The 26959-nt window shown below is 36.3% G+C and overlaps 1 protein-coding gene and 1 long non-coding RNA gene across 2 annotated transcripts in view; one reads left to right on the forward strand and one right to left on the reverse strand.

The window, feature by feature from the left end:
- The window catches only part of ADAMTS19 (ADAM metallopeptidase with thrombospondin type 1 motif 19), a 139246-nt gene that overhangs the window by 40885 nt on the left and 71402 nt on the right, over positions 1–26959 (reverse strand). Inside the window, exons 8-13 of the mRNA XM_051777410.1 lie at positions 25517–25622; positions 11566–11706; positions 10186–10336; positions 4076–4177; positions 2975–3105; positions 1290–1459 (exon numbers count right to left, since the gene is read on the reverse strand). Coding sequence (XP_051633370.1) covers positions 1290–1459; positions 2975–3105; positions 4076–4177; positions 10186–10336; positions 11566–11706; positions 25517–25622 — 801 coding nt within the window. The remainder of the gene's footprint in view (positions 1–1289; positions 1460–2974; positions 3106–4075; positions 4178–10185; positions 10337–11565; positions 11707–25516; positions 25623–26959) is intronic.
- On the forward strand, positions 20843–22529 carry LOC127466558 (uncharacterized). Its single transcript, XR_007902783.1, has 3 exons — positions 20843–20902; positions 21841–21906; positions 22369–22529. It is a non-coding gene; the product is annotated as an uncharacterized LOC127466558 (long non-coding RNA).

Raw genomic sequence — 26959 nt, forward strand, 5'->3', positions numbered from 1 at the left:
AGGAGAGTGCCAAGATTCTTCATCTGAATAAAATCAAATTATTCCAAGTCAGACTTTTAGATCCCTTAGGAACACATAAATCATGTGTTCCTGCGCTAAAATGAAATTCAGTAAAACAAACCAAAATGAATTGACTCGATATAACAATTGAGAGAATTCTTCTTACTATGAAATGAGCTAACATACAATAATATCACAAGTTTTCACTTTGACACCTTGAGAAAAGGCTTAGAAGGAAAAAAAGCCCTTATTCATCTAGGCATATATGAAAACATGTGTACAACGAAATAGTTTTCTTAAAATCTATGCTTTCTAATGGTTTCTGATAATTTGTTTCAAGAGTTAAAAATCAATTACAGTAATGAACTACTTAAAATTTAGTAACAAATACTTACAGTACTCCTGTGACATTCCAGTGTTGTCTTTATTAAGAGTTGTTATGATTATCAAATTAACTGTTTTAATAACTGATGTATTTTTGTGGTGGTTTTTTTTGTTTTGTTTTGTTTTTAATTCAAATAAATTTAAACACAAAATTTTAAACAGAAAATTCAGTGAAATGGGAACTATTGTTCACATTTAGAGGAATTTATCCTCTAGTCACTGATGTTTTACACCAACATTATCATTGCAGATACTGTAAATTTGACTTCACTATACTTCCACTTGAGCATTCTCATAATAATATGATATGTAAAGAAGTTTTTTGCATGGAAGCATGCATACAATATGCCAGGACTTTGCATTCAGTAGCTGTTAGGATTTAGAGAAATCTTATCTAAGTTTGCAGTATATATTAGATATGGATTTCTGCCAAAATCAAACACTGGTATGAGAAATACTCACAATGTTAAGCTAGAAGTGCTCTCTCCTTCCTCAGAAACAGAAGCTCACAATATCTGCATCATCTTTTTGGCTTTGTAGATAAAAATATAACTGATATATGCATACTTAATGATCTAACATTAGTCTAGAAATCTGTATTTCTCAGTCACTTCATACGACATTTCTTATTAAATAAAACAAAACTGACACTGAACTTTCATTCAAACATAATCTTTACTTATTAAGAAGGACAAATTAAATAGGAATAAATGATGAAACATTCCAGGGCATATGAAAATACCACTAGATCTTGCCTTATTGAATTCAAATTATTCGCCAAAAATATGGGGCTTGGTTTTGTTTGTTTGCTTTAGTTTTTGCCATACCTTTCCTAATCAACAACATCGACAAGCTACAAGCTATTTAGGCAGATGATAAGAACCTGGGAGCTGGTCTTTACTTACCATCATCAATGACAGCTTGCCACTGGTGCACGTGCTTCTGATACGAAGATCTGACACTGAAAGCTTGGCACTGCCAGTCCCTGAAGGCGGGCACACCAGCAGGACAAGAGGGATTTTCACATACCCTATACTGCATTGTGGGCCCGTGACACTCTCCTTCAAGGCCTGAACTAGAAAAGATGGCATAAACATAACCCTTTACTGTTGGTAGTGTTTTGTTCAACTTACAGCACAGTTTACTTACGCTGGACACAAATTCCGTTTAAACGGCGGGTTTTTTGTTGGCACATAACATCAAAAAAAACACCCATGGGAAAAAATCAAAGTCGCAGAACAAAACACGTTTCCCTTCTCTTTGTACTGGTCACGTTACATGTAAAGTGTGGCTGGTGCTAAACCATAATTTACACTTGGCCACAAAGAAGCACTACGACTAGAGAACCTCAACTGCAGTGTTGATATAGTTGAGATGATTTTTCTCTACCTGGACTCTGTCAAACATGCTACAGAAAGGAAGTAACACCTGTAGATTTTCTACCTCTCCTTTTTTTAAAAGTGGGGTGTTACAATGTTCTGAAAAATGTTTTGTTTCTTTCTAGTCACTGCATCTGTGCTTGCAGTTCCTAATGAAAAAAATGCAAAAGAAGAGTGAAATGCATAAACTGGAACTAATTATTTGGAACCTTGCCCGTAAAAATGAATTAATGAGAGCGAAACTGAAACATCTTTAAGTTCAAGAAATAGCTTTTAGGTACACAGCTGAAAGTGGTGTTTACATGGCGTGAAATATGAAAGCATTCTGCATATCTAAGTTGTCAGTTAAACTACTATGCATTTGCACAGCCATATCCAACTTCTCCTCAAAATTCTCTATGAAAATTTATCTTTTTTAATCCCCATCTTTCCTATCATCACATTTTCTCCCAGATCTGCTATATTGTCTTCCATTTTCCTTTATTTCTCTCCTTTGCTCTTTTATTTTCCTAAACCATCGACTCGACTCTATTCCACTCCGGTTTAATCTTCTCTATAATTGTCTTCATTACTTAGCTTTATACTGTTCCCACTCCTATGCCTATTTATTCTCTTTCACTTGGTGATCCACTAAAAGAGACATGGTACAGAGTAGTTAAAAGGAAAGTATCTTTTAGCTGATCACTGAGGTACAGTGAAACAAACCTCAGTCAAGCCAAAAATAAAAATCCTTTTATCCCCAATGGCAGAAGGTTTGCATTTTCACAAGATATGGCATCTAAATAGTGTTTACAGATAGTCTATCTAAATGTCTGTGAAACTGGTAGAAAGATCTCTGTAATAGTTGCAATTCCTTGGCTCTCCATATGAGACAGAAGTCAGCTTTCTCCAGTAAAAAAACTGAAAGAGTAGAATTACACACTGATGCTCTGCAAGTCAGAAAGTATGAATTTTAAGTTTCTGTCGCTTCTTCAGGTGAAGGTTAAAAAGAGAATTTATTCTCCTACTAGTATTATCTAAGCTTTTGACAAAAGCAGAAAAGATGAAAACAGTGCTGCCACGCAACAAAAAAACCCCCCTGAAATACCTCATTCTCCTAAGTGATTCTCGGCGTTCATGAAAGATGAATTGCTTAACGGGTTTCCCCACTCAAGCAAACTTTGCTCAGAAATTCTGGTGAACAGCAAGGGAAACCTGAACTTGTTTTTTACCCAGGGCATTTGCGCTGTCGACTGCTGACTCCAGTGTTGCAGGTGCGGCTGCAGGCGCTCCAGGCGCTCCACTCCCCCTCCGTATGCTCCGCGAAAGAGGTCCGGTTGATGCACTCTCCAGCCTTACACCACTGGGTGAAAATTCAGCTCTTAGGTAAATAAATCAAGGCATATGAAAAACAATTCACTGGTCCACAGCGCGTGGGAAGCAAAACATAAACATTCGGTTCAATATAGAGGGTTTTTTTCGTATATTTTTTTTTCATATATTCTGAAAATATATTTTTAGATATATTTTTGTTGCCTGTTGTTCCCCAAACAGTTTTTTTTTCTGTCCTAGTAAATGCAAAAGCCAGGGACCTTTCTCTGGTTCAGCGGCCAAGGAGCAGGTGCAATTCCTGTCCACAGCCTCGAACACAAGTTAATTCCCAATAAAGGATTCCTCCTAGAAATGGTCCCCAGACCTTGCTGTCCTATTTGTTTCAGACTGGGCATTGCCTAGGAAAGCATTTTTGGGCCCAGGAATCAACCAGTTGAACTGTGCAGATCACAGCACAGTGTCCAGGGCTGTCCTCAGGACTTGTTTCTTTCAGCATTACAGTTCCCATCAGGGACTGCATTATCTCTGATTATTCAGTGACAATTTCAATTGAAAGATATAAAATCCTTCCCTATAAAACTTATTCTGAAAGTTTTTCATACAAATCTGGATAAATTTCTTCAATGAGACTATTTCTAAACCTCAGATCATAGCTGAACTCTGTATCTTTGAAAGCTTATGTTGCTATTTACAGTTAGAAGTGCAATAATGGCATTCCACTCATAAATAGGATACAAAATGAGAGAGAATTTGAAATAAAACAGTGTAAACATTAAAACATCTGGAGTTTTGGCTTTTTTAGGAAAATGTTCTTTTTCATATCTGTATTATATAATGTATAACACATAATACATTCCACTATACATAGATTATTTTAATGCTAATTGATATTTAATGATAATAAGCAGGAACTGAAAACAAGTGCAAAGACTGATTCAGCCTGTTTCCTTAACTGTTATATGTTCAGTATAATTGATACTGCTTTTACACCAGAAGCATACCTTTCCAGTGTCACAATCTGTTCCATCCATTGGTGGATCCAGTTTAGTTTTGCATTCCTTCTCACTCTCCACCTTACACCACAACCCAGTGCAAATGACATGCTGAAAACCAAACACAGAAGTAAGCACAAATCCTACCTTATGCATGCAGCCCACTAGTGTTGTCACAAAGTTACCAGTTTGATGGTACTAAAGTCTGTTTAAAGGCAGGTTAAACATGTACAAAAAACAAAGTGGAAAGAATCTGCTTGGACTCCTACTAATCATGCTTCTCTAGGTTTTCCAGATTCCTGGTGTTCATGACAATCCAATGACTGTCTTATGCTCTTCCAATGATTCCTAATTCCTCTAGAATTCATCTATTCCTCTAGGAAAAAAAAAAATCTCGAGAGGTATCCAACTTGATATCCACAGAGGAGACACAAAGCAACCTGACAAAGGAGGATGAAATATTTTTTGCTGCAAAGAAGAGAAGGGAGATGACAGGGGGGCTATTCTGTAGTGAATTGTAGAGTGGGAAAGATATGTTCCTTATTCTGTCCCTCTGAAGCACAAGAACAAAGCAATTTTTACCTTATTTAAGAGAAAGTACAACCTTGTGGAATGCTGGCTCCTATTTCCCCAAATTTCCCAAATAGGCAGCTTTCCCTATTTTTCTCTGAAAAGTTCTCCTTGTCCCATGGTTTTCAGTCATGACTTCATTCTCCTTTCTGTCTGTTCCCCCTCTTAAGAATTAAACCATGTGGAAGAGAACTGAGGACACGTGTGTCCTGAATATTATTGTGTATGCACAGTAATTCCCCCTCAACACGTGTATCGCCCAGAGAGGGGCAAGAAGGATCAGGAGAGAGGAATGGGATGCAGAGAGGATAAAAGATAAAGAGCAGCTGGAGTTTTTTTTAAAACAGGGGTGCCAAAAGACATGCTTTTTCTGGAGGAAATGATTTGCTATATTGGTACACCCAGTAAGAGTCTCTGTGCCTTTCATACCACGCGTGAATAATTTGTGATAAATATTATGCTACCTTGAAAAAAGACTTATGGTACAGGAAATGTCATTCAACAAAAGATTTTGTCTCAACCAAGGAACAGGACAGTTCCAGTGGGAGCCTTGCACATAAAAATGACTGTAACATCAGTGATCAAAAAGAGTCAAAGATTGTAGAGGTCTGAAACGTTGCACAAAAACAAGAGACAAGGATGGTAACAGTCAGACTCACTCCTGATTCATCCTGTAACAGTTTTGTGCTGAAGCTGAACTAAAAAGACAACAGTTAGCTCATGCATGTCCTAAAAAAACAGCCACGGAAGTCCTATCTTGCTCGTGAACAATTTTAATAAGCATTTTCAAATATCAAAGTGCAATTTCTGTTAGTTTTCATTGTTTTTCAAACAATGTAGATGAACACAATAGCAGATGAGACAGAATATCAATGTTCATGACAAGTGCTTCCATACCAACTATGAAATTAGGGACATACTGTTGGAACTACTCAATAAAAACACATGTTGGTTTAATATTCCTAAATAATATATTTTTTCTTATCTTCAAATCTTCATTTACTAATTACTACAATGGAGCAAAAGCCATCCAAATTTCTCCAAGTTTTGAAAAAGTAGTCAAATTTTCCTTCATGTCATCACATTTTTTAAGTACGAGACCTCTTTTTTTTTTTTTTTCCCAAACACTATGATCTTATGCTTGATTTTCCTTGCATATGATTGCAGAATGGCTTACGACAAACCCACAGTTCCTTACAAAGTCAGAAACAATTCTTCTCAATATCGAGAGGCATTAAGTCAGCTTTACGAGGATTTGGGTACCTGAACACAGAGGTGTACTTGAGCTCTGCAAACTAAATTAAGTAAATCAAATCAAGACACTTCACTTGCTAATGTGCATTTTATTGCTTCTACAAATACTTGTATACCACCTCCCTATGAACAACGAGCCTCACTGCCCCAGATAGAAACTGCTTTGAGCCTTAAGTCACTCCACAATCACAGCACTAATTTCTAAACCAGAAATTTACTCCTCTGGGGAGAAAGTTTCATTCAGTCAAAATCAGGACAGCTAAGCTTATATTCACAAAGGTTTACTAGTCGAACAGCCATTGCAGCTTTTTAGACTAGCCAAAGGAAGTTACAGTTAGTGGAGATTAAAAATTTATGATACTGGATTATTCACAATCTGTAAATTATTTCTCTGTGTGTACACTTGAGAACAAAATACTGCCAAGCACATGAAAAGGATTTTTTTTTTCTGAACAGATGTGTTAATCATGAGTTTTTTGCAGCAAAACCTTGTAAAATACAACATGAAAGTCACACTGTACTAGAGAAATAGCAGAGGTCGCTACAGCTTTTGGGTTTTGTTTTGTTTGGGTTTTTTTTGAAAGAAAATAGTGAGGCAGGTCTGTGAGGGTCAGCAGGGTGCATTTCCAATTATATAAGCATATGGAAATAAGATCCAGTTGAGAGGAAAGACCAGAGACAAAAAGGGCATTTTAGAACAGTATTTGTGCAAAGTCAAGACTGTTTAAAATGTGGTGGTAGAGATGAGGTCAGATATTTCACCAGGGCTGTAATATTTCCATGCCTTTTTGTTCTTTTCATTGTGATCATTCCCTGAAATGCCTTAAAAATCACCAGGAAATATAACCAGTCTCCTACTTCTTTGCAAAGATCACAGCTGTGTTATGACAAGAATTGTTTTAGTGGAACTGACTAGATAGCATTCGCATCCTGGACTTTAATCTTAAAAGCCAACATTTAATAGTTCAACAATTATATTAAATTGTCAAGTTCTACAATCACATTTAAACATCAAGAACTACTTCTGGGCCATGATCTCACTATCTGTTATGTGAAACAATGTTAGGAACTAATTGATTCTTGTGTGAGACATCATGGGCATAAAAGCAAACTTGGCTCCCTTACAAGATAAGCACGGAGACACAGTATAAATCTTGAACCTGGAGATCCACTCACACTTTTCTCAGGTTCCATAAATTTTGCTTGGAGTACGAAAAAAAAAGTCTTTGAAATAAAGATGAAAGGGGAAAAAATAAAGTCTGGATGCCATTCATGAAAGAGGATGGGAAGGGCTCACTTAGGAAAATACGGGAGTAGGACCTCAATGGTTCCTTCAGTCCTTTGCTTCAGTCATTGCATTATAAAGAGGAATTCTTGATAGCAAGTGAAAATCATTTACACCTGCAGTGTTTCTCAGAGGTTGCCATGTAACATGACTTAATTATCCTTAAGTGCTGCTCAGTAACAGCACTTGTAAAAACTTTATCTCAGCAGAAATGCGTATTTGTAGAATTATAAAGTTGTGTACCATCATTACTCATTTGATTTCTTAGTTCAATAGATGTTATATATTAAAAATAGTTGCTTAATGTAGAAGATTGCATGGAACTCTGCTCATCAAGGTGTCTTCCAGTCACAAAAAATGTAAGACCGCGACATAAGTTCATAATTTATCTTTTACACAGTTATACTGAAGTGCATGAACTGTTCAGCAAGTAGAATGTGTCCAAGAAATCCTGGGCTATAAATTGTTGGATTTACTGATGTTTAAATGAACCTTCGAGGAGTATGTTTCTCTCATTTCCTGGCTTGTGGACAACATGTATAACCATAATAAACTGCCAGTTACTGGCAGAGTAGGAGAGAGTATACAGAGACTAAAGGAAGTAGTCTGGATATCACAAAATATTCAGTGGTCATCTACGTGTAATTAAATGATTATTTTAGTAAATTGATACATTAATGAAATACTCTATTCAATTTAGAAAGGTCTTCTAAATGCTCACTTCTCCAGTGGCAGCCACAATAATCTGCACAATTAACATAGAGAACTTTGAATCACCTTCATAATAAGTAAAATGCAATTATTTGGAAGGTTAAATTCAGCAGAGTCATTACTTGCATCTAAAATCCTTACATTTCTGAAGGAGATGATAAAATTAGTAACAGCCCTTCACAGTATACAGTATACTAGTATACAGTAAACTTTTGTAAGGGAAGAGATAAATTTAAGACCCAGAGCACAGAGCACAAGGAGGAGATCTGAATATAGTGTCTAAGCTTGCTGTAACTGGCTCTTCAGGGCTACAAACCAAGGATCAAGCCTCTTGGATTTTTTTGTTGGGAGGAAGGTGAGAGTGAAAATTTAGCTTCCAGAGAAAAGAAAGCAGACGAAAACCAGCAAGGTGACTTTACAGAGGTTGGCAGGGAAGCTTTGGGAAACTCTTCTACCCCAGTGCCCCCTCAATTCTGTCCTTAGTGTCATTTATTCATTTGTATGTCATTTTTAATAGATCCAAAGTTCTTAAAAATTCATTACAACATTTTTTTTCCTTCAGTATTTGATTGTATGGTTTCCAGTTCAGGGTTGCCAGTTTTGCAGAGGATTTTGGAGAAACTTTTGCAGAAGGTTCTTCCCCTTTTTCTCTTTGCAGAAACTGTTACTGGGCTTTCTTTTTCTAACTGTTTAGGTCATAAAGTTATCAAGCAACACACAGTTTTATGAAGAGAACTAAAACTATTTTGCAATTGGTCAGGAAAAAAGAATAGTGGAAAAGACTACCCGCCTTTTGTATTGTCTTGAATCGTTACTATGTTCTTTCTTCACAGCAAACCCACATCATCTTTTTAGTTACACTGTAATGTTAATATTAACATTTAACATGAATTTTCATAAACTGGTGATTTTAATATAAATATTAATATTCAACACAAATATAATGATCCAGTTAGTGGGAAAAAGCAGAAGGATTTATTTAGATGAAGATCAGTGATTTAGCTGAAAGGTGTCCTCTTACATACAAAGTGCCAGAAGATGGGAACATGATTAAAGATGACTAGAAATGGACACCTAGCTACCAACACCAAGAGCCTGTGCAAATAGTTGAACACCACCTGGTTAATATGCACTAAATTTAACTGACGTTGACTTCTACTTCTCATGTCTGGAGTGAAAATGTTTCCACAAACAATAATACAGCTAAAATATGGGTCTTTTTTTTTTTTTTTCTTCTCAGCTATACCACTCCCAGCACGCGTTAGTCATACATGTATTGCAATGTTTCCTTCAAGAACTTTCAGATAAAAATTAGGCTCAGTGAAAGTCTTTAAAGAAATAGTACTATGTCCAAGCTGAAAAGAGGTAGAGAACTATAGAACTAAAGAACTAAAGGAGAAAGCAATCATGCTTTCATACTAAATACTCCTAACCTTTCCAAGCTATCAGACCCCTGATTCTGATGAAATTTTATTTCACAGTTCCTCCTAGTCCCTGTTCTGTCAGCCCATACTCTGTGTTCTTTATACATTTGTAATATCATCTCCCCATCTTGTCTTAGTTATCATCTCAAGGGCATCCAACATGTTTAGTCTGTCCTGTTGATTTAAAGAAGGTTGATTTTTCTGTTAAAACCATTCTTAAACTGCTTCTTCAGTCAGATGTTTAATATTTATTAATAAATATTGATTTCTGTTTCATTATGAAGACCTCTTCAATTTTGCTAATTGGTGTTTTTAAAATTTATATATAGTGACACTGCTTCACACAATGGCATGAAGCAATGTCAGGAAACTCAGTTTTTGGAACTCCTGCTGTCATGGCACTGTACAGGTCTGCCTGGGCTCACGGGAGACTGCTGGGAGGCAGGGTACATCCAGCAGTGCAGAAAGCCCAGCTAACACCACTATTCTTCTGAAGGTCAGATATGGAGGTTCAAGGACCCAAAACATAATAAAATGGAACCTACGCACAAAATCTGGTCTCAGTGGAATAAATTGCAAATGTTCCATTTGCTGCAACAAGATGTTTTAGCACTGTGACGTCTTCTATATCTAAAGTACAAAGAAGGTTATCAATGGCAAGATATGATAAAACATGTTTCAGGATATTTGGAGACCCAAAGCAAGCCTTACAAGACAAATCAATGAAAATGCGCATATTAACTTTGGAAAGCGAGTGTAAACTTCTTACTTCAAAGGTGCTATGCTCTCTTTCTATCGAACACACGTACAAAAGTATCTCTCACCCAAAAAATTAGCTGGTAGGTGTGCTTTCTGCAGTACACACACAGTCTTACCTGCATTTCTTGGCAAAAGGAAGCAGTTGGTCCAAAAAGAATCTGACACTGTTCATCTGCAGTGTAGGTCATTCCCGGGAGCTTGGAGGGAATAATCACAGAATTGAGGCTCTGAGGATTCGTCTGTACCAGACAGTTACTGGCCTTTGACCTGGTAATGTGCAGAGATTCATATGCTGAGCAACCCTAAAGAATCTGATTGTCACACTAACTTAATCCTGTGTACAACATTAGAAATATGTGGACTTCTAAGAGCTTTTTATTCATCAGCATTGGGCTGTCGTTCACATATAAATTAACATGGCTTACTTGTTCTAAGTTAATGGTATGTGCTGCTGTTGCACATCTGCGGAAAGACAATATAATTTATCAGCTATTAAAGGTATTTCAGGAAGGCGCTGGTCAACATTTTAGTTTAAAATTCACTTAATGGATTAAGATTTTGATAGCGATTTAAACCATTTAAAAAAGTAGAAAAATTATAATGCATAGAAAAAAATCGCATAGCTTAGTTTTCACACCCAGCTGGACTTCAAATTAATAATTTCAAATTATTTATACATATATACAAACACACACACACACACACACACACACACATATAGATATATGCATTTAAAAATACATGTGTTTCCGAGCTGGTAGCCAAAAATTTAACTTTTCTTTAAAATTGAAGAAAAAAATATTTGAAAATTAGGCCTGTTAAAGCACCAAGTCATGATTCTGATTTCTGTCTAGATTCACTACAAATGTATCACACTGACTAATGTAAGCTACACTGACTATTCTATTATCCTAGAGCAGACCTTCTTAACTGCTGCAAGTAAATTGGCAACAGATAAATCTATAAACTTTATAAAGGAACAGAACTCCAAGGAACAGATACAATTTCAGAAACTCAGAGTGAAACTAAATGTTTCATTTTCTAGGTATACTATTCTCTATTAAGCATCTCGTAGTAAATTTGTATTTAAAAATTAACAAAATGTAATCATAGTGCAAGGTTTTATATTGAATGGCACAACGTAGATCAGAGAATCTGCAGAGTGTTCATGTTTCATTCACTGTCTAACACTTCAATACACAACATATTAATATACTGTAAACATATTTACATATATAAAATGTGTATATAAGTAGATAAAATTATAATCATGTGCATTAACACACAAAAATATAAAAATAAATATAATTGCTGAAAACTGATCTTAATAAATCTCTCAAATATTAGATTATGATGATTTCAAATATTTTGATGGATTATGCAGTGCCAAATCTCCCACAGAATTAAAAAATATTGAAAACTTATGATTTCAGGATATTTATTGCAGCTATTTGTAAACAACATGCAGTAAGACTTCTTTTTCTTGAATTATATACCTGAGAAATCTTTCCAAATCTTCCCTGCTGCACTGAGACCATGAAACATCCCCAAGATTCTGCCCTTTAATCCACTCCCCAGACATGATATGGACGCCATCTGCACAGGATGGGTGGTCGTTGTCGTGGTTTATCCCCATGCTGAATTTTGAAGTTATTAAAAATAAAACAGAGCACAGTAAAATAACAAGTTATTTTCAGCATGTTTGTAAGCTAAAACTCTTGCAAGAGGCTACGAAAAACTCATATATACTATGTGCAGGAAATATTTTCCGAATTTTTCCATTATATCCTTCACAGAAATACATGGAACCATGTGTAGAGGACAACTCTTCAGTGAAAGAGGAAAGTGAGGCTGCATTTATTTGATGGGAAATATGACATTTCTAATCAGTTCAATACATACACTGGACAACTTTTTGAATGTTCAGAACTGCACAGCTAATGGAAGTTTAATTAATACTACTTTCCTTTTAACAGGTAACAAAAATACTGAAAATTTACTTCTTGAGGTTAGTAAATATTTTGGTAGTGATTCTATCTTCATTCTGTAGGGAACTGGTGGGTTGAAATTTTATAGAATAGTAAAATGATTACTAGTGTAGTGTGTAATGATTTTATCTAAAGAAAAATCACCTAAATACATTTTCAAGGTCTATTTTTAGAAATAACAGTGAAGAGGAAATGAAATTGATTTTGATTTTAGAGACTTAGCATCCATATGCATCCCAGTGAATTCTCACACTAAATGCACTGCAATGAAAAATTCTACTAAATGTCTGCTTGAAGCTGCTGTTTTAACTGAAGTGAAGGCTCACTGTCACTCTTATTCACAATTGTCAAACAGAGAGGAAGAAGACAGACTTTAATAAAACTATGATTTTTAAAATTAGCTAAGTGGATACATGCTTGACTAGCATTACAAGAAAGAAATTTAATACTCTCAGCTTTTTTTGAATATTTGCAAATGAGTATGAGGCTACTCTCCAGAGCACCGGACTTAAAGTAGTGCTGGAATTTTGCAGCACAGTCTGCCCTGCAAAAAAGCAAAATTTCAGGATTAATAAAGCTCTATACCTTGTATTGATTCTTTCAGCCAAAGAGTAGCCAAATCACTTACAGACTGCAGAGACAGAATAAGTTTGCTCTTTCTGTAGAAAAACTAGATTCCATCATGCTTCTCCATATTTCACCACACCGCAGTGCCAAATGGCAAAAAAGGCCTGCCTCCCATCATTTAAAAACATCAGCTCACTTTTTTTCTGCATTCCATCCCAAAACTCCTTCATGACTAGGTCAAATTTTATATAATTTTGCAAGCTATTTTACCTTGTGCTTACTAGTGAAAGTAACTGAAATATCATGTAGGGCTTTGTGTGGCTGACAGGAGTGCTCGGTCTCATACACTGATGTGTGCACCCCAGTTTGGAGCACTAGAACAGCTGCTTCTGCAGAAACTGGATAATGTTGCTAGCTGTAAACAGTATGACTGAGGTAAACAAACCTGTCTGATTTTCATATTAGCCTCTGTCTTTTCCTGAACTGCCAAAATGGGAAAGTGCCTCTGCACTTGCCCTATATTCTTCTTGCATGCCTCATGCAGAATTTGAGATGTCTCTGTCTCCAGAGATATCTACATCTACAGAAAGTATGGAAGAAGACACAGAAAATCTAATGAGGCTTTACTTTGCTGACTGCATTAGAATTAAATTTTGCTTAGAGCTCTTTGAGTTATGTACTTCCTCAGTGCAAAAGTACTCATTTATCAGTATCATATACACACTATGATTTGAAATAAAAAAATTTAGAACATAAAGGTACATAAAATCTTGATAAAATTTATACAGAATTGATGGCTCCCACCTATACAAAGTGAAATCAACACATTTATATGTTATTTAAATCATTTATTTAAATGAAAAATTTAAAATCCCTTAGTTTCTGGTTACTATTATTTCCCATTCACTCTGAAGAGCAATTCTTGAAGCCAGATTTTATCACAAAATATTCTGCAAAATCACCCAGAAAAGTGTGTGCTGAGTTGAGCCATGATCTTCACTGTTCCAAAAAGCAATTATACTGTTGCTCTCTTCTATAGTGTGGTAATGACTGCATATTTTTATCTGACCTAGTATCAACTACAAGACCACATAAAAGTCAATGCGCGGTAGAACCAATTTCTGATTTCTTTGCTCACATCACATTATATGTGCGTGGTAAAAGAAGAAGCTGCACAGTCATTGCTACCTTCCTATTCAACAAGAGAGGAAGCAATGGAAGCAAGTATACCTACTTCTTTATTAACAGCCAAGAATACAACAATATTTAATGCTCACAGTGGTATTAGAGTGGTATCATAGTATTACACATGATGCTACACAGCATGTAATTGCAGTTTGTAAATTCACTGCAATTACTATCCTATATTTTCTTCTATTCTGTAAAACAAATCAAAAACTTAATGAACTCTATTACCTTAAAAAATAAAAATAACTTTAAAAATATTATTATTTACAAAATTTTATCTTCCTTATTATTTTCACTGTTTTCTTTTTCATCATAATTTTGTGTAATACTATGCTAAAATTATCAAGACTTCCTAAATTATGGACTCAGAAATTTCAAAGTTTAAAAGCTTATATGGCATTTAATAGTACAATGAATTTCAAAACAATTTATCTAATCTGAAATTTTCCGTATCTCAGTGTTACAAGGATGAATTGTGTAAGTGAAAACAGCACCACTTATTTGACTATCACAGACGGGGAGACAAAAGCTGCACTACTCCCTCAGTACTTGTATTGCACCTTTTCAACAAAATATTTTCTCATACTGCTATTTTTATAGAGAAAAATATATACCCCCCCAAACTTAGTAGGTTTCTATAAGTTATTTTAAAGAATTAATGCAAAAATACATATTACTGTATGTTGGTTTGTTTGGGTTTTTTTTTAAATCCCAAAAATAGTAAATGCTGTATGATTTTTTATATGTGTTTAAAACATATGAAGGCTTCACAGATCATTGCATAAATGGGATAAGACACATTTCTACCGGTAAAAAAATTATTTAGCCTAAAGTGAATTGAAAGGCAATTGACCCAGCCACAGATTTCTTTTGGAAAGAATTTATCTTCAAATGAAAATCTACTGAACAAGGAAATCTCAGTCTTCCTGTTAATAACTAGATGATCAGAAAAAGTAAAAAATAAGTATCTTTACACAATTACTGTTTCTCTTTTGTGCATCATTACCTGTTCTGCATAACGTTGGCAGCTCAGGTCACTTTTTCAGTCTGAAAACAACTGTGCAAAAAGTGCAGCATGCATATTGGGATATGGACACTAACATATACTGCTTGCTGCTGTCCAGCTGACTTTGTAACTTTTGCTCAACAGCTACTTTCCCCTCTACCATGCCAATACTTCTACCACTGTACTTCATGATGGACCCACACAAACCAGGGTCACGGCCCTTTGATTTAGGTACACAAATAATTTAAAGCTTTGCTGTGACAGATGTATTTAGCACCATCAACATGAAAATACATATTGCCCCTCGCTGAAGGTTTTTTACAGATATTATATAATACAGGGGGAAGCATTTGCTTCTGCCAAATACAACACCCATGCCACATTCTGCAAACTTCACTATTTCAAGATAGACAATTCTGTCTATCGCTTATGACTTTAATCTTACACCATATTGACATATAAAATTTCTTCAAAATGAAGAAAATATGTGATCAGGAAAAAGACTTTTAGCCATCATGTACTCAGTGAAGAGACACCAAAAAAATAAGATCATTCTGTGACTGGAACTGGAGTAAGCAAAACTATTTTTTTTTCATGTTTTTGAATCACCATATAAATTTTGAGTAAGCATAAGCAGAAAGTATGTAACAAACTTCATTCTTTTCTGTCATCTGTAATGATAAGTGTATTTTGTTGGACCACTTCCACACCACTGGGAAGTTTTGTATTATACACCCCTCTGCCCAATAAGATCCTAGGCTGATTAAATTGTAAGTATATGACTGTGGAACACAGATGCCCACTTTACATGGATGGAGGGGGATAAGAGACTATTGATTTTTAAGGAAATTACCCACTAAACCATGAAAACTGAACGACAGAATCTAAGGTGATCTCGAGGACTTTATGACTGCTTTTCTTGGGAAAATGCTATTTTTGCCACTATTTTATATTTGCTATCATTGAAGGGGTATCACACGCCCTGCTTGCATCGTTGAACATCTAATACATAATTTGAACTTCATTAGAGTGGTTTAAAAAAAAAAAAATAGTATTAAAAAAAAGGGAGCAACTTTATTTAAAAAAAAAAAAAAGGAAAATTTTTTAAAGACCAGTCACTGCACTGTGGGTTTTTTAACTGCAATAGTTTAATACAGTTACCTCAGGGACTCTTTTCCTAGTCTATCTGAAAAAGAAAAGGCAGTGATGAAAATACTGGCGTGATTCTGTTATAAATCTTGTTTGAAACAGAGAATATGAAATGCTGAAATGCAATATAAAGTGAAAGCCTCCTATTACTTTTTATTGAATCAATAAAGTAAATAGAAAGGAAAAAGGAAGGCGTTGTACCTTCCTTGTGAAGAGTAAATTTAAGAAAAGCAAGTTGTTAAGTAAGTACTGTGCTTTATAGATAAATTTCCCTGTGAATTTTCATTTTTTTTAACAAACAGGATAGAAAATTTCACAGATACCAAAACAATACAAAAGTAATATAAAAATCATAGAATCATAGAGTGGTTTGCATTGAAAGGGACATTGAAGATAATGAGCTCCAACTCCCTGCCATGGAGGTTGCTCAGAGCCCCATCCAGCCTGGTCTTGAGATGGGAAGCCCACAGCCTCTCTGAGCAATCTGTTCTGGTGCCTTACCACCCTCACAGTAAAGAACTTCTTCCTTACATCTTATCTAAACCTACTCAATTTCAGTTTAAAGCCATTCCCCCATGTCGTATCACTACATGCCCCTGTAAAAGGGGTGCTCTTGTAGGCCCCCTTTAGATACTGCAAGGTGCTACAAGATCTCCCCAGAGCCTTCCCTTCTCCAGGCATGCCTATGTTTTATGTAGCTATCCACAAAATCCAGAGAATTATAGCCATTTTTCTGTAAAGCTGTCAACAACACAAACACATACACGGGAAAAAAGACTGCTTCTACTTAGTTACACATTACAATCATTACAAAGCTCAATTTTGCAAACAGCAGCTGTGCTTTTTGAACTGTTAGGCTCCCCTGTCTACACTTCAGTTGGCTTTATTTTGAAAAAAAATCTCAGTGATGATGAAAACTAGTCAAAATATTCAAAGCTCAACATCTCTGACAGTCAGGCTGCTTCTGTATCCAACTACCTGAATATATGGATATTTCTGTCCCTACAGATAGGGACGATATCCATATCTACGGGGTGGGAGGAAATTCATGTGGCCAAAGCTCAGCTGGAGTTGAAGCTGGCCAGAAGCTGGGGGGAAAATAAAAAGAGTTTTTTCAAATATATGAATGGCAATAGGCAGCAGAGAAATATAATTCATTACAGGATGAGGATAGTCACCTCAAAAACAGAGACAGAGACAAGGCAGAGATGTTTAATGCTTTCTTTGCCTCTGTCTTCAACATGGATGATGGGTCAAGGGGGTCTCAGTGCCCTGAGCTGAAGGACCATTTACTGCCAGAATGATCAACTCCCAGTCAACCCTGAAATTGTGAGGATCTGCTGCTCCAGCTGGATCCCTGCAAATCTGTGGGGCCTCAAAGAGCTGGCTGATGTCATTGCACAACCTCTCTCAATGATTTTTGAGTAATCTTTGGAACCCAGAAAGGTCCCAGCTGACTGGAAGCTGGTGAACATTGTCACGATTTTCAGGAAGGGCAGGAAGGAGGACCCTGGAAACTACAGGCCTGTCAGTCTCACTTCACTGCCTGGTAAAGGTATGGAGAAGATTATCATGGGAAGTACTGAAAAACACCAGAAAGACAATGCAGTCATCAGTCACAGCCAGCACGGCTTCGTGAGAGGAAAGTCCTGCTTATCAAACTCAATTTCCTTTTATGACAAGGTAACCCACCCAGCAGACCAAGGGAAGCCAGTTGATGTAATCTTCTTGGATTTTGGTAAAGCTTCCCATACTGTCTCTCACAGGATCCTTCTGGACCAAAATGTCCAGCACACAGCTGGATAAACACAACATGTGATGGGTGAGCAACTGGCTCGCAGGTTGGGTACAGAGGGCAATAGTGACTGGGGTGACATCAGACTGGAGGTGTGTCACTAGTGGGGTTCCACAGGGCTCCATCCTCGGCCCTGTGCTCTTCAACGTTTTCATAAGTGAGTTCGATGCAGGATTTGGAAGTGATACTGAACAAGTTTGCAGATGTTACAAAACTGGGAGGAGCTGTTGACTCCCTCAAAGGCAGGGAGACCCTGCAGAGAGACCAAGACAAATGAGAGAACTGGGCAATCACCAACCATTGGAGGTTCAACAAGGGGAAGTGCTGGATTCTGCACCTGGGATGGGGCAAGTCTGGATGTTCAGACAGACTGGAAAATGAGATGCTGGAAAGCAGTGCCATGGAAAGGGCCCTGGGGGTCCTGATTGATGGCAAGCTGAATTTGAGCCAGCAGTGCCCTGGCAGCCAGGAGGGCCAACCCTGTCCTGGGGGCATCAGGCAAAGCCAGAGGGAGGGGATTGTCCTGCTCTGCTCTGACCTGGGGTGGCCTCACCTTAAATATTGTGTGCAGTTTGGGGCACCACAATGTAAGAAAGATATGAAGCTGTTAGAGAGTCCAAAGGAGGGCAATGAGCATGGTGAAGGGCCTTCAGAGGATGCCGTGTGAAGAGCAGCTGAGGGCACTTGGTGTGTTCAATCTGGAGAAGAGACTGAGGGGAGATCTCACTGCAGTTACAACTTCCTTGGGAGGGGAAGAGGAGGGGCAGGCACTGATCTCTGCTCTGTGGTGACCAGTGACAGAACCTGAGGGAATGGCCTGAAACTATGTCAGGAAAGATTTAGGTTGGATATTAGAAAAAGGTTCTTCCCCCAGAGGGTGGTTGGGCACTGAACAGGCCCCACAGGGCAGTGGTCACAGCACCAAGCCTGACAGAGTTCAAGAAGCATTTGGATGATACTCTCAGGCACATGGTGTGACTCTTGGGGATGGTTCTGTGCAGGGCTAAGGGTTGGACATGATGATCCTTATGGATCCCTTCCAGCTCAGCATATTCTGTGATTCTGTGAGAAACCTAGCTTTAGACCATTAGCCAAAAAGGATAGAAAAATTAAGGAAAGAAGCAAAGGGGGGAAAACGAGAGACTCTGTGGAGCTGGAAGGAGGCCACAATGACAAGCATTTTCCCTTCACCTTCTATCCAATGCTCTCATAGCCCATGGGGATTTTTGGGAGAGAGAAGGATGCAAGTAGATTATTTGGGAATAGGTTACCAGCACAGCCTCCATCAACACAACAGTCCTGCAGCAGCTTCTCTCTTTTCCAGTAGTCAATGCCATGGGAATGCCTGATATTGTAGGACCACAAGATAACCTGTGTGAAGATGCTGGGAAGCAAAAGGCCCTGAGACTAAGGGACCCCAGAGTGATATTATGGCTACTACTGAATAAAGTGTAATTATCAATAAATGGAGTAACTATCCTAACATGTCAGATCAATATATATACCCTTGGTTAACCTGCACTTTGCAAACATATTTTAAGTCATTAATTATTTTAACAAATCAGAGTTGGCTAAATACATGACATCATGGTATCTCTCTTACGCAGATCTACTTTAAGAGAAATGCTATGCATGGCATATAAAAGACAGATATACCTAGAGATTCATTGATACTTTCTAGAAATTTAGTCACTTGTTTTTTATGCTTATAACTATGAAGGAATTTTCTCACAATAGAATGTTCCAGTGCTTGGAATGATAAGGTCCAAAAATTTTGCTAGCCTGTCTCCTTCATGCTAGCATATGAATTATACAAAAACCAAGAAAAATATCAACAATTTTAAGAGGATGTATTTGAATTTGAAGGCATTTGCCTCTCTGTACAGCAACTACAGAAGAGTATAACCTGAAAAAAGAGAGAAAAAGAAAGAGCCTTTGTGGGTGGGAAGAAATCAAATTTCCCAGCCTCCTAGACCAACAAATTCAGACATGCTATTGGCTCTTAAGTTTATAATTACAAAGAAATTAATTAGTCAGTGTTACTGAGGGAAAAAAAAGTCTGAGGCTTAAAAATTCTATTATTTTAGAAGAGAAGGCCTGAAGCTGGGCAAAAAATAATTAAAACCACTAATAAAATAAAATCTAGTCACATTGAAGCTAAAAATTTTCTATTTTCACTCTTTTGCTCAAATCAAAAATATGAGGAAAAGGCTGCAGGACTAACTTGGGAAACACATTATTCCATTTAAGGCATTTGCAAAGGAATAGCACTTGTACCAAAACATTTCTGAAATTCAAGAACTACAAAAAAACACCTTCAGTTTGTTTTTTTTTTTCAAACCTAGTCTTAAACTTACTACATCTGCAGTTATTCCTGCAGAAAACAGCTTTTCAACTTCAAAAATCGCTTACCTCATAATTTCATACTGTGGTCTACTGTCCTGAGATCATATATTAGTTCATTAATGGTTCAATTCTAAATCAATTAAAAAGTTCTCAGCATTCGTAAAACTTGATTTGGTTGCCTTCTCAGATCAGAAAACTGCACTCAGCTACAGGGTATTTTATTTCCTTTGTGGTAAACCAGCATTTAAGTGTCACTCCTTTTCTTTCTGATTTATTCTTAAAAAAAACCCACTTAACAACAACAACAACAAAAAACCCCTAATCCTACATTCTGAAATGTAAAATAAATGTCATTAAATTATTCAAATAAGAACAGTACAGTCTGCTGCATGGATGGAAGTTACCTAACTCACGTAAGGAGACAAAGGCCCTGTAGAAGCAGGTAATTTCAGCTGTATGATTCAAATCATGGCTTGCTCATCTAAAGTCTGTTTTCAGGAATGAAAACTGTAACCAGTCAACACAGATACCAACAATCACAGTTCTAATGTGGATAGGTTTCAAAAGCAAGCCACGCTTATCATGAGTCAGTAGGAATTACAAACTCTGCCTTTGAAGTCTGTCCCAGAAAAGGGGAAGGCACATGGAACGGGAGGGACTCCTTCGTCTTTCATAAAAAAGGCTGCTGCCACTGGCCAAGTACTCAAAGAGTTTTCTTCTATTTGTTTTTCCAATTAAGTCTCCAAATCCCTGTCCTGGTAAAGCCAACCTCTGAGAAGTTCCTGGACTGAGAGGTAAGACACTCAAAATTCTTGGTTTACCCCCCAGATAAGTATTTATGGAAGAGAAAAACAGTGCACTAACCTGTAAAACCTTTCTACACTTCTTTCTTAAGATAGCAAAGTAATTAAAATGTAAACAGTGGGTGGTCTGTCTGCATATCCACCCAGTTATGAAGTAAGGTCTCATTCATTGATAGCCAAACAATAAGGGATCAAAATAAACGCTAAATAAACACTTTGAATTAACATCTGAGACAAAATGTCACGTGTCAAATGCTTTAATGTTCTTTACTAAAATGAATGTTATTGTTCACAGTTTTATCAGTAGAAGTGACCACTACTGCTCCTGAAATTTCTAATTATATTGGGTGATTTTCAAGACGTAAGAAGATCTTCTACCACATCAAATTAATATCTTACATTCTATGTGCTAATCTTGTTCCTCATCTAAACACAAGTTCAACTGTATAATTCTACTTTAATCTTATAAATATCCACACAGCTCTTCTTTCAGCTACTTTAATGATATTTCTTACTCCACATTAGTATCCCATTCACGAAGACTGGTAGACCCTTGCTTTTATTACTCTTGTTGATTTTATTGTATTCTGCAATCATATTTTGCACTGTGATAAGAAAAATGCATAGAGCAACTGACTCTCCATTAGCATTTCCTTATCTCCCATTCAAAACTATCTTGAAGTTCTACTAAATTTCATACGACTGTTTTAAATTGTCACAAAGATTATATGCTGTTTACTTAAAAACAACTAAGTAGGTGATTCAGAAATTTCACAGACTCCCTGTTTGGAACTACAAAATACCCGGTAGAATATCCTGAATTTTAATAGCAGGTACATTTCATATTTCATAAAACGCTTACCAGGAAAAGAATGAGGATGTGTATAAAATTGATTCTGAGAAATTCCACCACTGTCTCTCTCCACTAGCTGACATGACTTTTTAAGTCCATTTCCACACATCAGAAGGAGCCATATCCCACAGAAAGCCATCATGTAAGTAAAATGACAGTGTGCTACTCGATAACCATAATAACAGCATTCTCACTCTTCTCTCTGTTCTCCACATGGAGACAATGTCTTTTAATTCATTGTTGTTAATTTTATTCTGTAATATGACCTCATTATACAATTACCTAATAGCTTATTAAATTTAATAAATAGGATTTTTTTAATAGGACCATGTTATAGTTTCTAATCTCTGATTTCAGAGATGGAGCTCAAAAATCAACTGTTGATGTACAATGTTAATTTCTCAGTGTCAATAAAGTATCATCTGCTTTCAGATACACATGGATAGAACAAAGACATTTCATATTGCAAAGTAAGGTTTAGTTTGCTGTTGTATTTAATCATGAGTACTTCTGCTTTAATTGGAAAAACTAAAAATTCAACAACACAACACTTAAGAAGCATCCATGTATCAGCAGTATTCAATATAATGATCTCTTCTCCCAGGCAGCTAGTGACAGGACAAGAGGACATAGCCTTAAGCTGTTCCAGGGGAGATTCAGGTTGGACATCAGGAAGAAGTTTTTCACTGAAAGTCTGGTTAAGCATCGGAATTTTTATATTAATCAATACAATGGCAACTGGGAATGTATTTGGTTTTGCTCTCTGGTTGATCAATGAAAATCTATATTGCAGAAGTTTTGAGTCTATTTGAATGACAATTAATGGGCAAGAATAATATTTGCTGTACCTAAAGAGAAAATAAAAAGTTTTTTTTTCTTTATATTTTGAGAAGTAAAGTCTTTGAGAGAGTTTTTGCTTTCTCTCTGTTGTTGAACTGGACTCTTTCCATAAGAGCAACTAGAATGATTAAAGACATTACACACACACAAAAAAGTAGGTAATAGTTAAATGACTTTAAGATTCAAAAAGAATTTGTGAAAATTGTCTAGAAAAGATGATGTGTTGAAAGAAGAAAAGATTTATGGCTGATCTTTATCATGATCATTTAACCTGCATTTCTGAGACTGTTAAGAATGAGCAAGACAAATCTCTATGAGAAATACTCAAGATACATTTGAGTCTACTGAGGTCCTTTTCAATAGGATCTCCATTTAAATGTTTGTCCTCCAGTATTTTTATGTTGTCTCTCTGCAAAGGGTCAAGTACTTCTAGTGTTTCCTTTGCCGTTGCCAGGGATGACCTGGCAGACAGAGACATGCAGAAAAAACAAATGTCTCTAAAACATCACCTTATGCTCTTTGGTGCAAGACCACTGTACCTCAGATTGCAACAGATTGCAACAGCTGAGGACTCTGATTCCATAATGAAGCAAGGATCAAGCTGAATGCCTCTGTGTCTTTTGCAGTGGAGGCTGTCTTTCTTTTTTCGTGGCCACTGCTTGTGTATCTCAGGCTACCTATTCTTTCACTTTTGAGGTAGTCCCCCTTTTTTCAATGTGGTTTGTTACTAGACTGGATGAGGTTGAATTTCTTGAGGAAATGTGCAGTTCAAACGACACCTTGTCTTTTCTTATGACACAAGATTTCATTTATTCTTTATTTCCACTGTTCTAAAAAGTCTATTACAGAACCTGCGGAGAATTGTGAGGATGTCTCTAAGGACATCCAAATGCCATTATTACTGTAAGAAAATGATGGTTGGGATACTATAAGAATTTATTTTTTCCTAATTTATTTGAATTAATATGAAGTGATTTGAAAGTTCTCAAATTTCATGGTGTGGCCTTTTCACATTTTTGTATCAGTAATTTAGATTTTATGCCCCTGTAGGAAGACCACGAGAAATCCATTCTCCATTGTAGTTCGAAAGCAATGAAAAGCCATGAAGATATTTCAAGTTCACAAACAAATGCAACAAGGGTTAAAGAGCCTGGCCTATGCAGCAGTCTTGGAAGAACTGCTGGCAGCAATAGTGATCTTCTCTGTCTATCTTGTTCCACATACTGCTTGACATCTAGCAGACCTTAGGATGTCAAAGATAGGTTTGACTTGTTTGCTGCAAGACAAAAACTTTATAACTACACGAACATTATGAGATCAGTATCCTGTGTTCTCAAATTTGCCATTCCACAACCAACACACCACCCATAATTTTCCAAGAATTTTATATATCACCATTTCTCAGGAAGAATACATGTCTTGTCGATCAAGATGTCTCTTCATTCAAACCTGGTAATTCTACTGCCAAGGTTTTTATTCTTTAAGCACATTTTTACTGTGCTGGGCATAAAATAGCACTTATATCTGTTATTATCATACCTATCTCAAACTATTTGTTAATTAACTCAATCAGTGAACTTGTCTGTAGATCATATTCAATTATTGTTTCTTTCCCCTTACTTTTGGTCATAAGAACAAGTGTACAGAAAATAAGTCTTCCCCTATCCATTCCCACTTCCAAAACCAGCAAACACTACTGTGAAAAATAGAAATAGAATGGCACGTGGCTACAAAATACAAATAAATTTTCCTTTTGAAGGCTTTCCTTTACTGTAACTTTCACTCAAACAGGCTCGCTTATATTAACCTGGAGTTGGTTTTTGCAGTTACAAAAATGAGAGAAAAAAAAAAAGAAAAAACAGAAAAGAACAATTTCATGCAGCAATTTATACTTGTGACAATTTTCATAAAATTGCTTCATATTTACTTAAATTGCATCCAGAAAAAATTTTCAATAGAAATATTTTAGGTTCCAATTTTTTCCATGCTTCAACATTAGATGGATGCTACGATCTCCATTCTCAGACAGCTTTGACCAAATTTAAACCAAATCACTTTTAGTTCAAAGTGTTTGTCCTCAGATACCTAACCACAACATTCAGAGGTACAAAGGATTTAGTAAAACATCCCTCTCTGTTGTCACTCTGAAGCTGGTACTCTAACATGAATACACAGATGGCTGGAGCAGACACTGCAGGCAAAAATGACAGATTAATACATACCTCTCTTTTATTTTATTTCATTTAAAAATAAGACTTTTCCTATTTCGTTTTCTTTACAAGTACTGAAGCCAAGAATCAAATTCAACTTTTATTAGAAAATTTTATTCGTGCAAAATGAGAACTTTTCACTCTTGGTTCAAAAGATTTGCCATTGAATGAGTAAAAACATCCAACCCAATTGTGAAGGACAGTTACCTTCACCTTCGTTTTGCCAACCTTTTCTACTACAAGGAAGAAAACCAATAGTAATGTTGTAATGGTCAATGACTACTATACACTTTAATGGGATCTATCCTGAGAAAGCCAGATTAAATAAGGGCTCTTCCAACTCATGATCTCATCAAAATGTCTGTTGGCAACAGCAGTTAGAGCTGGATCTGATACACAATATCACAATCTGAAAAGAAAAGACATCTAAGGGGCACCTGTTTGTCCTCTAGACAATGTCAGCCTTTCCAGTTAATCTATTTATTTTGCAGCTTTAAACATTTCTGGTTCACTTTAAACTGTAGATACTTTCTTAAGTTATATACCGTATATCAATACAAGTTGTTATTAGTAGAAACACTGTCTTCCAAATTATTCCTTCCTAATAGAAAAAAGGAAAAACTGAAGCACACAATCAGAGTAGTCAAATCATAGCAGTATTGCATGCAAATGGATAGTAGGCTTTGTTGTCCACATACTTACTTATGACCCATTTCATGGGCAATTGTAAAAGCGAGATTCAGACCATTGTCCTCTGCAATTATACATTTTCGTTTTTCACTGCACATTCCACTCAGATATGCTATACCTAGGAAACACAATCACCACATTCAATTATTTTGTTATTACTAACTGTATATATTATGGCATAATTGACCCCAAACATGACTGAAAACTTATTGTGGTCAGAGCCATCCAAATATATAAACAGACATCAGATAAAGGTTTACTTACTTGAACAATTGACTTTAGCACAAAATTGTATCAAAGATAGCAAATAAATTATATTCAGTGGTAGTATTACCTCACAGTAATGATTACATAGACTGCCAGGTAAGAAAATGCATTCTTTAAAAGCATTTCTAGGTACCTTAATGAGATGTGATAGAACACATGCATGATTATTAATACTGTTGTAAATGCAAATAGATGCCTGCAACAATAAGTCACAAGTCTGAACCAGTATTTTCTCTGACAGACTCAGAAGAAATGAGGGCAAAGCACAGAGCTATGCCCCTACATTTATCACTGCTAAGTACTGATAAAGAGTTCAGCATGTTAATGATTTTAAAAATGTAGAGTCAGATTTCATAGAAGAGTTCATAGGAGACTGCAGCCTGACAAACACATTCATTGTAGAGGCTATAATGCCTCTACTATATAATACCTTAGTTTGGGGGGTTTTGTGTTTTGTTTTGTTTTTTTAAGAAGCTCTAAGTGTAAGGTTTTGAATTCGAGTTCAATTCAACTTCTAAAAAGCAGAATGTCTGTAACTGTAAAAGCTTGAGAAACAGGCAGTTTAATTTGTGTAATGGCAAATTTTTTCAGAGCACAAATGCATTTATTGGTGACCTATCGTCATCAGTCATTTGAAAATTCAGAGTAAGCAATCAAAACGCTGTTTCAAGTGTTTGGCCCTCTTCCTTTCAATGGAATGATTCCCTGTGGCTCAACATGTTTGCTGGATGCTTGCATGTAAAGGTCAAAGTTGAAATGCTTGACAGTATTTGAAATTTAGTCATAATTATCATTCTGAGTTAAAAAGATAAAAGTCATTCTTCTCAACAGTCCAAGTGTTTGTCAGTCTGTGAGCACAACGCCTCACCCACAACATTAAATTCAAGTAGTAACCCCATCACTATTCTGGCGGGGTCACTCTCAACAGAACTGGCTGAAAGCTGTGGGACACAGAACTTTAGACAAAAATTGTTGTTTAGGACTGAACAAAACACTCATAAAATGAATAAGGCAAAATATTTCAAATTTTACTCTTTGTTTCCAAAAAAGGAAGAAAAATTGAGTGGGGATAATAGTCAGCTGGGATACAAAAAAAAGGCTGGTCAGTTGGTGGCAAGCAATTGTTTTCAGCTGCATTACTTGTCTTTTTTGGCTTTCATTTATCTCTCCCTGTTATTTTCCTTTTCA

Source organism: Manacus candei, unplaced genomic scaffold, assembly GCF_025592945.1.
Source record: "Manacus candei isolate 608988 ecotype Guabito, Panama unplaced genomic scaffold, ASM2559294v1 h1tg000010l, whole genome shotgun sequence".
Classification (NCBI taxonomy): Eukaryota; Metazoa; Chordata; class Aves; order Passeriformes; family Pipridae; genus Manacus; species Manacus candei.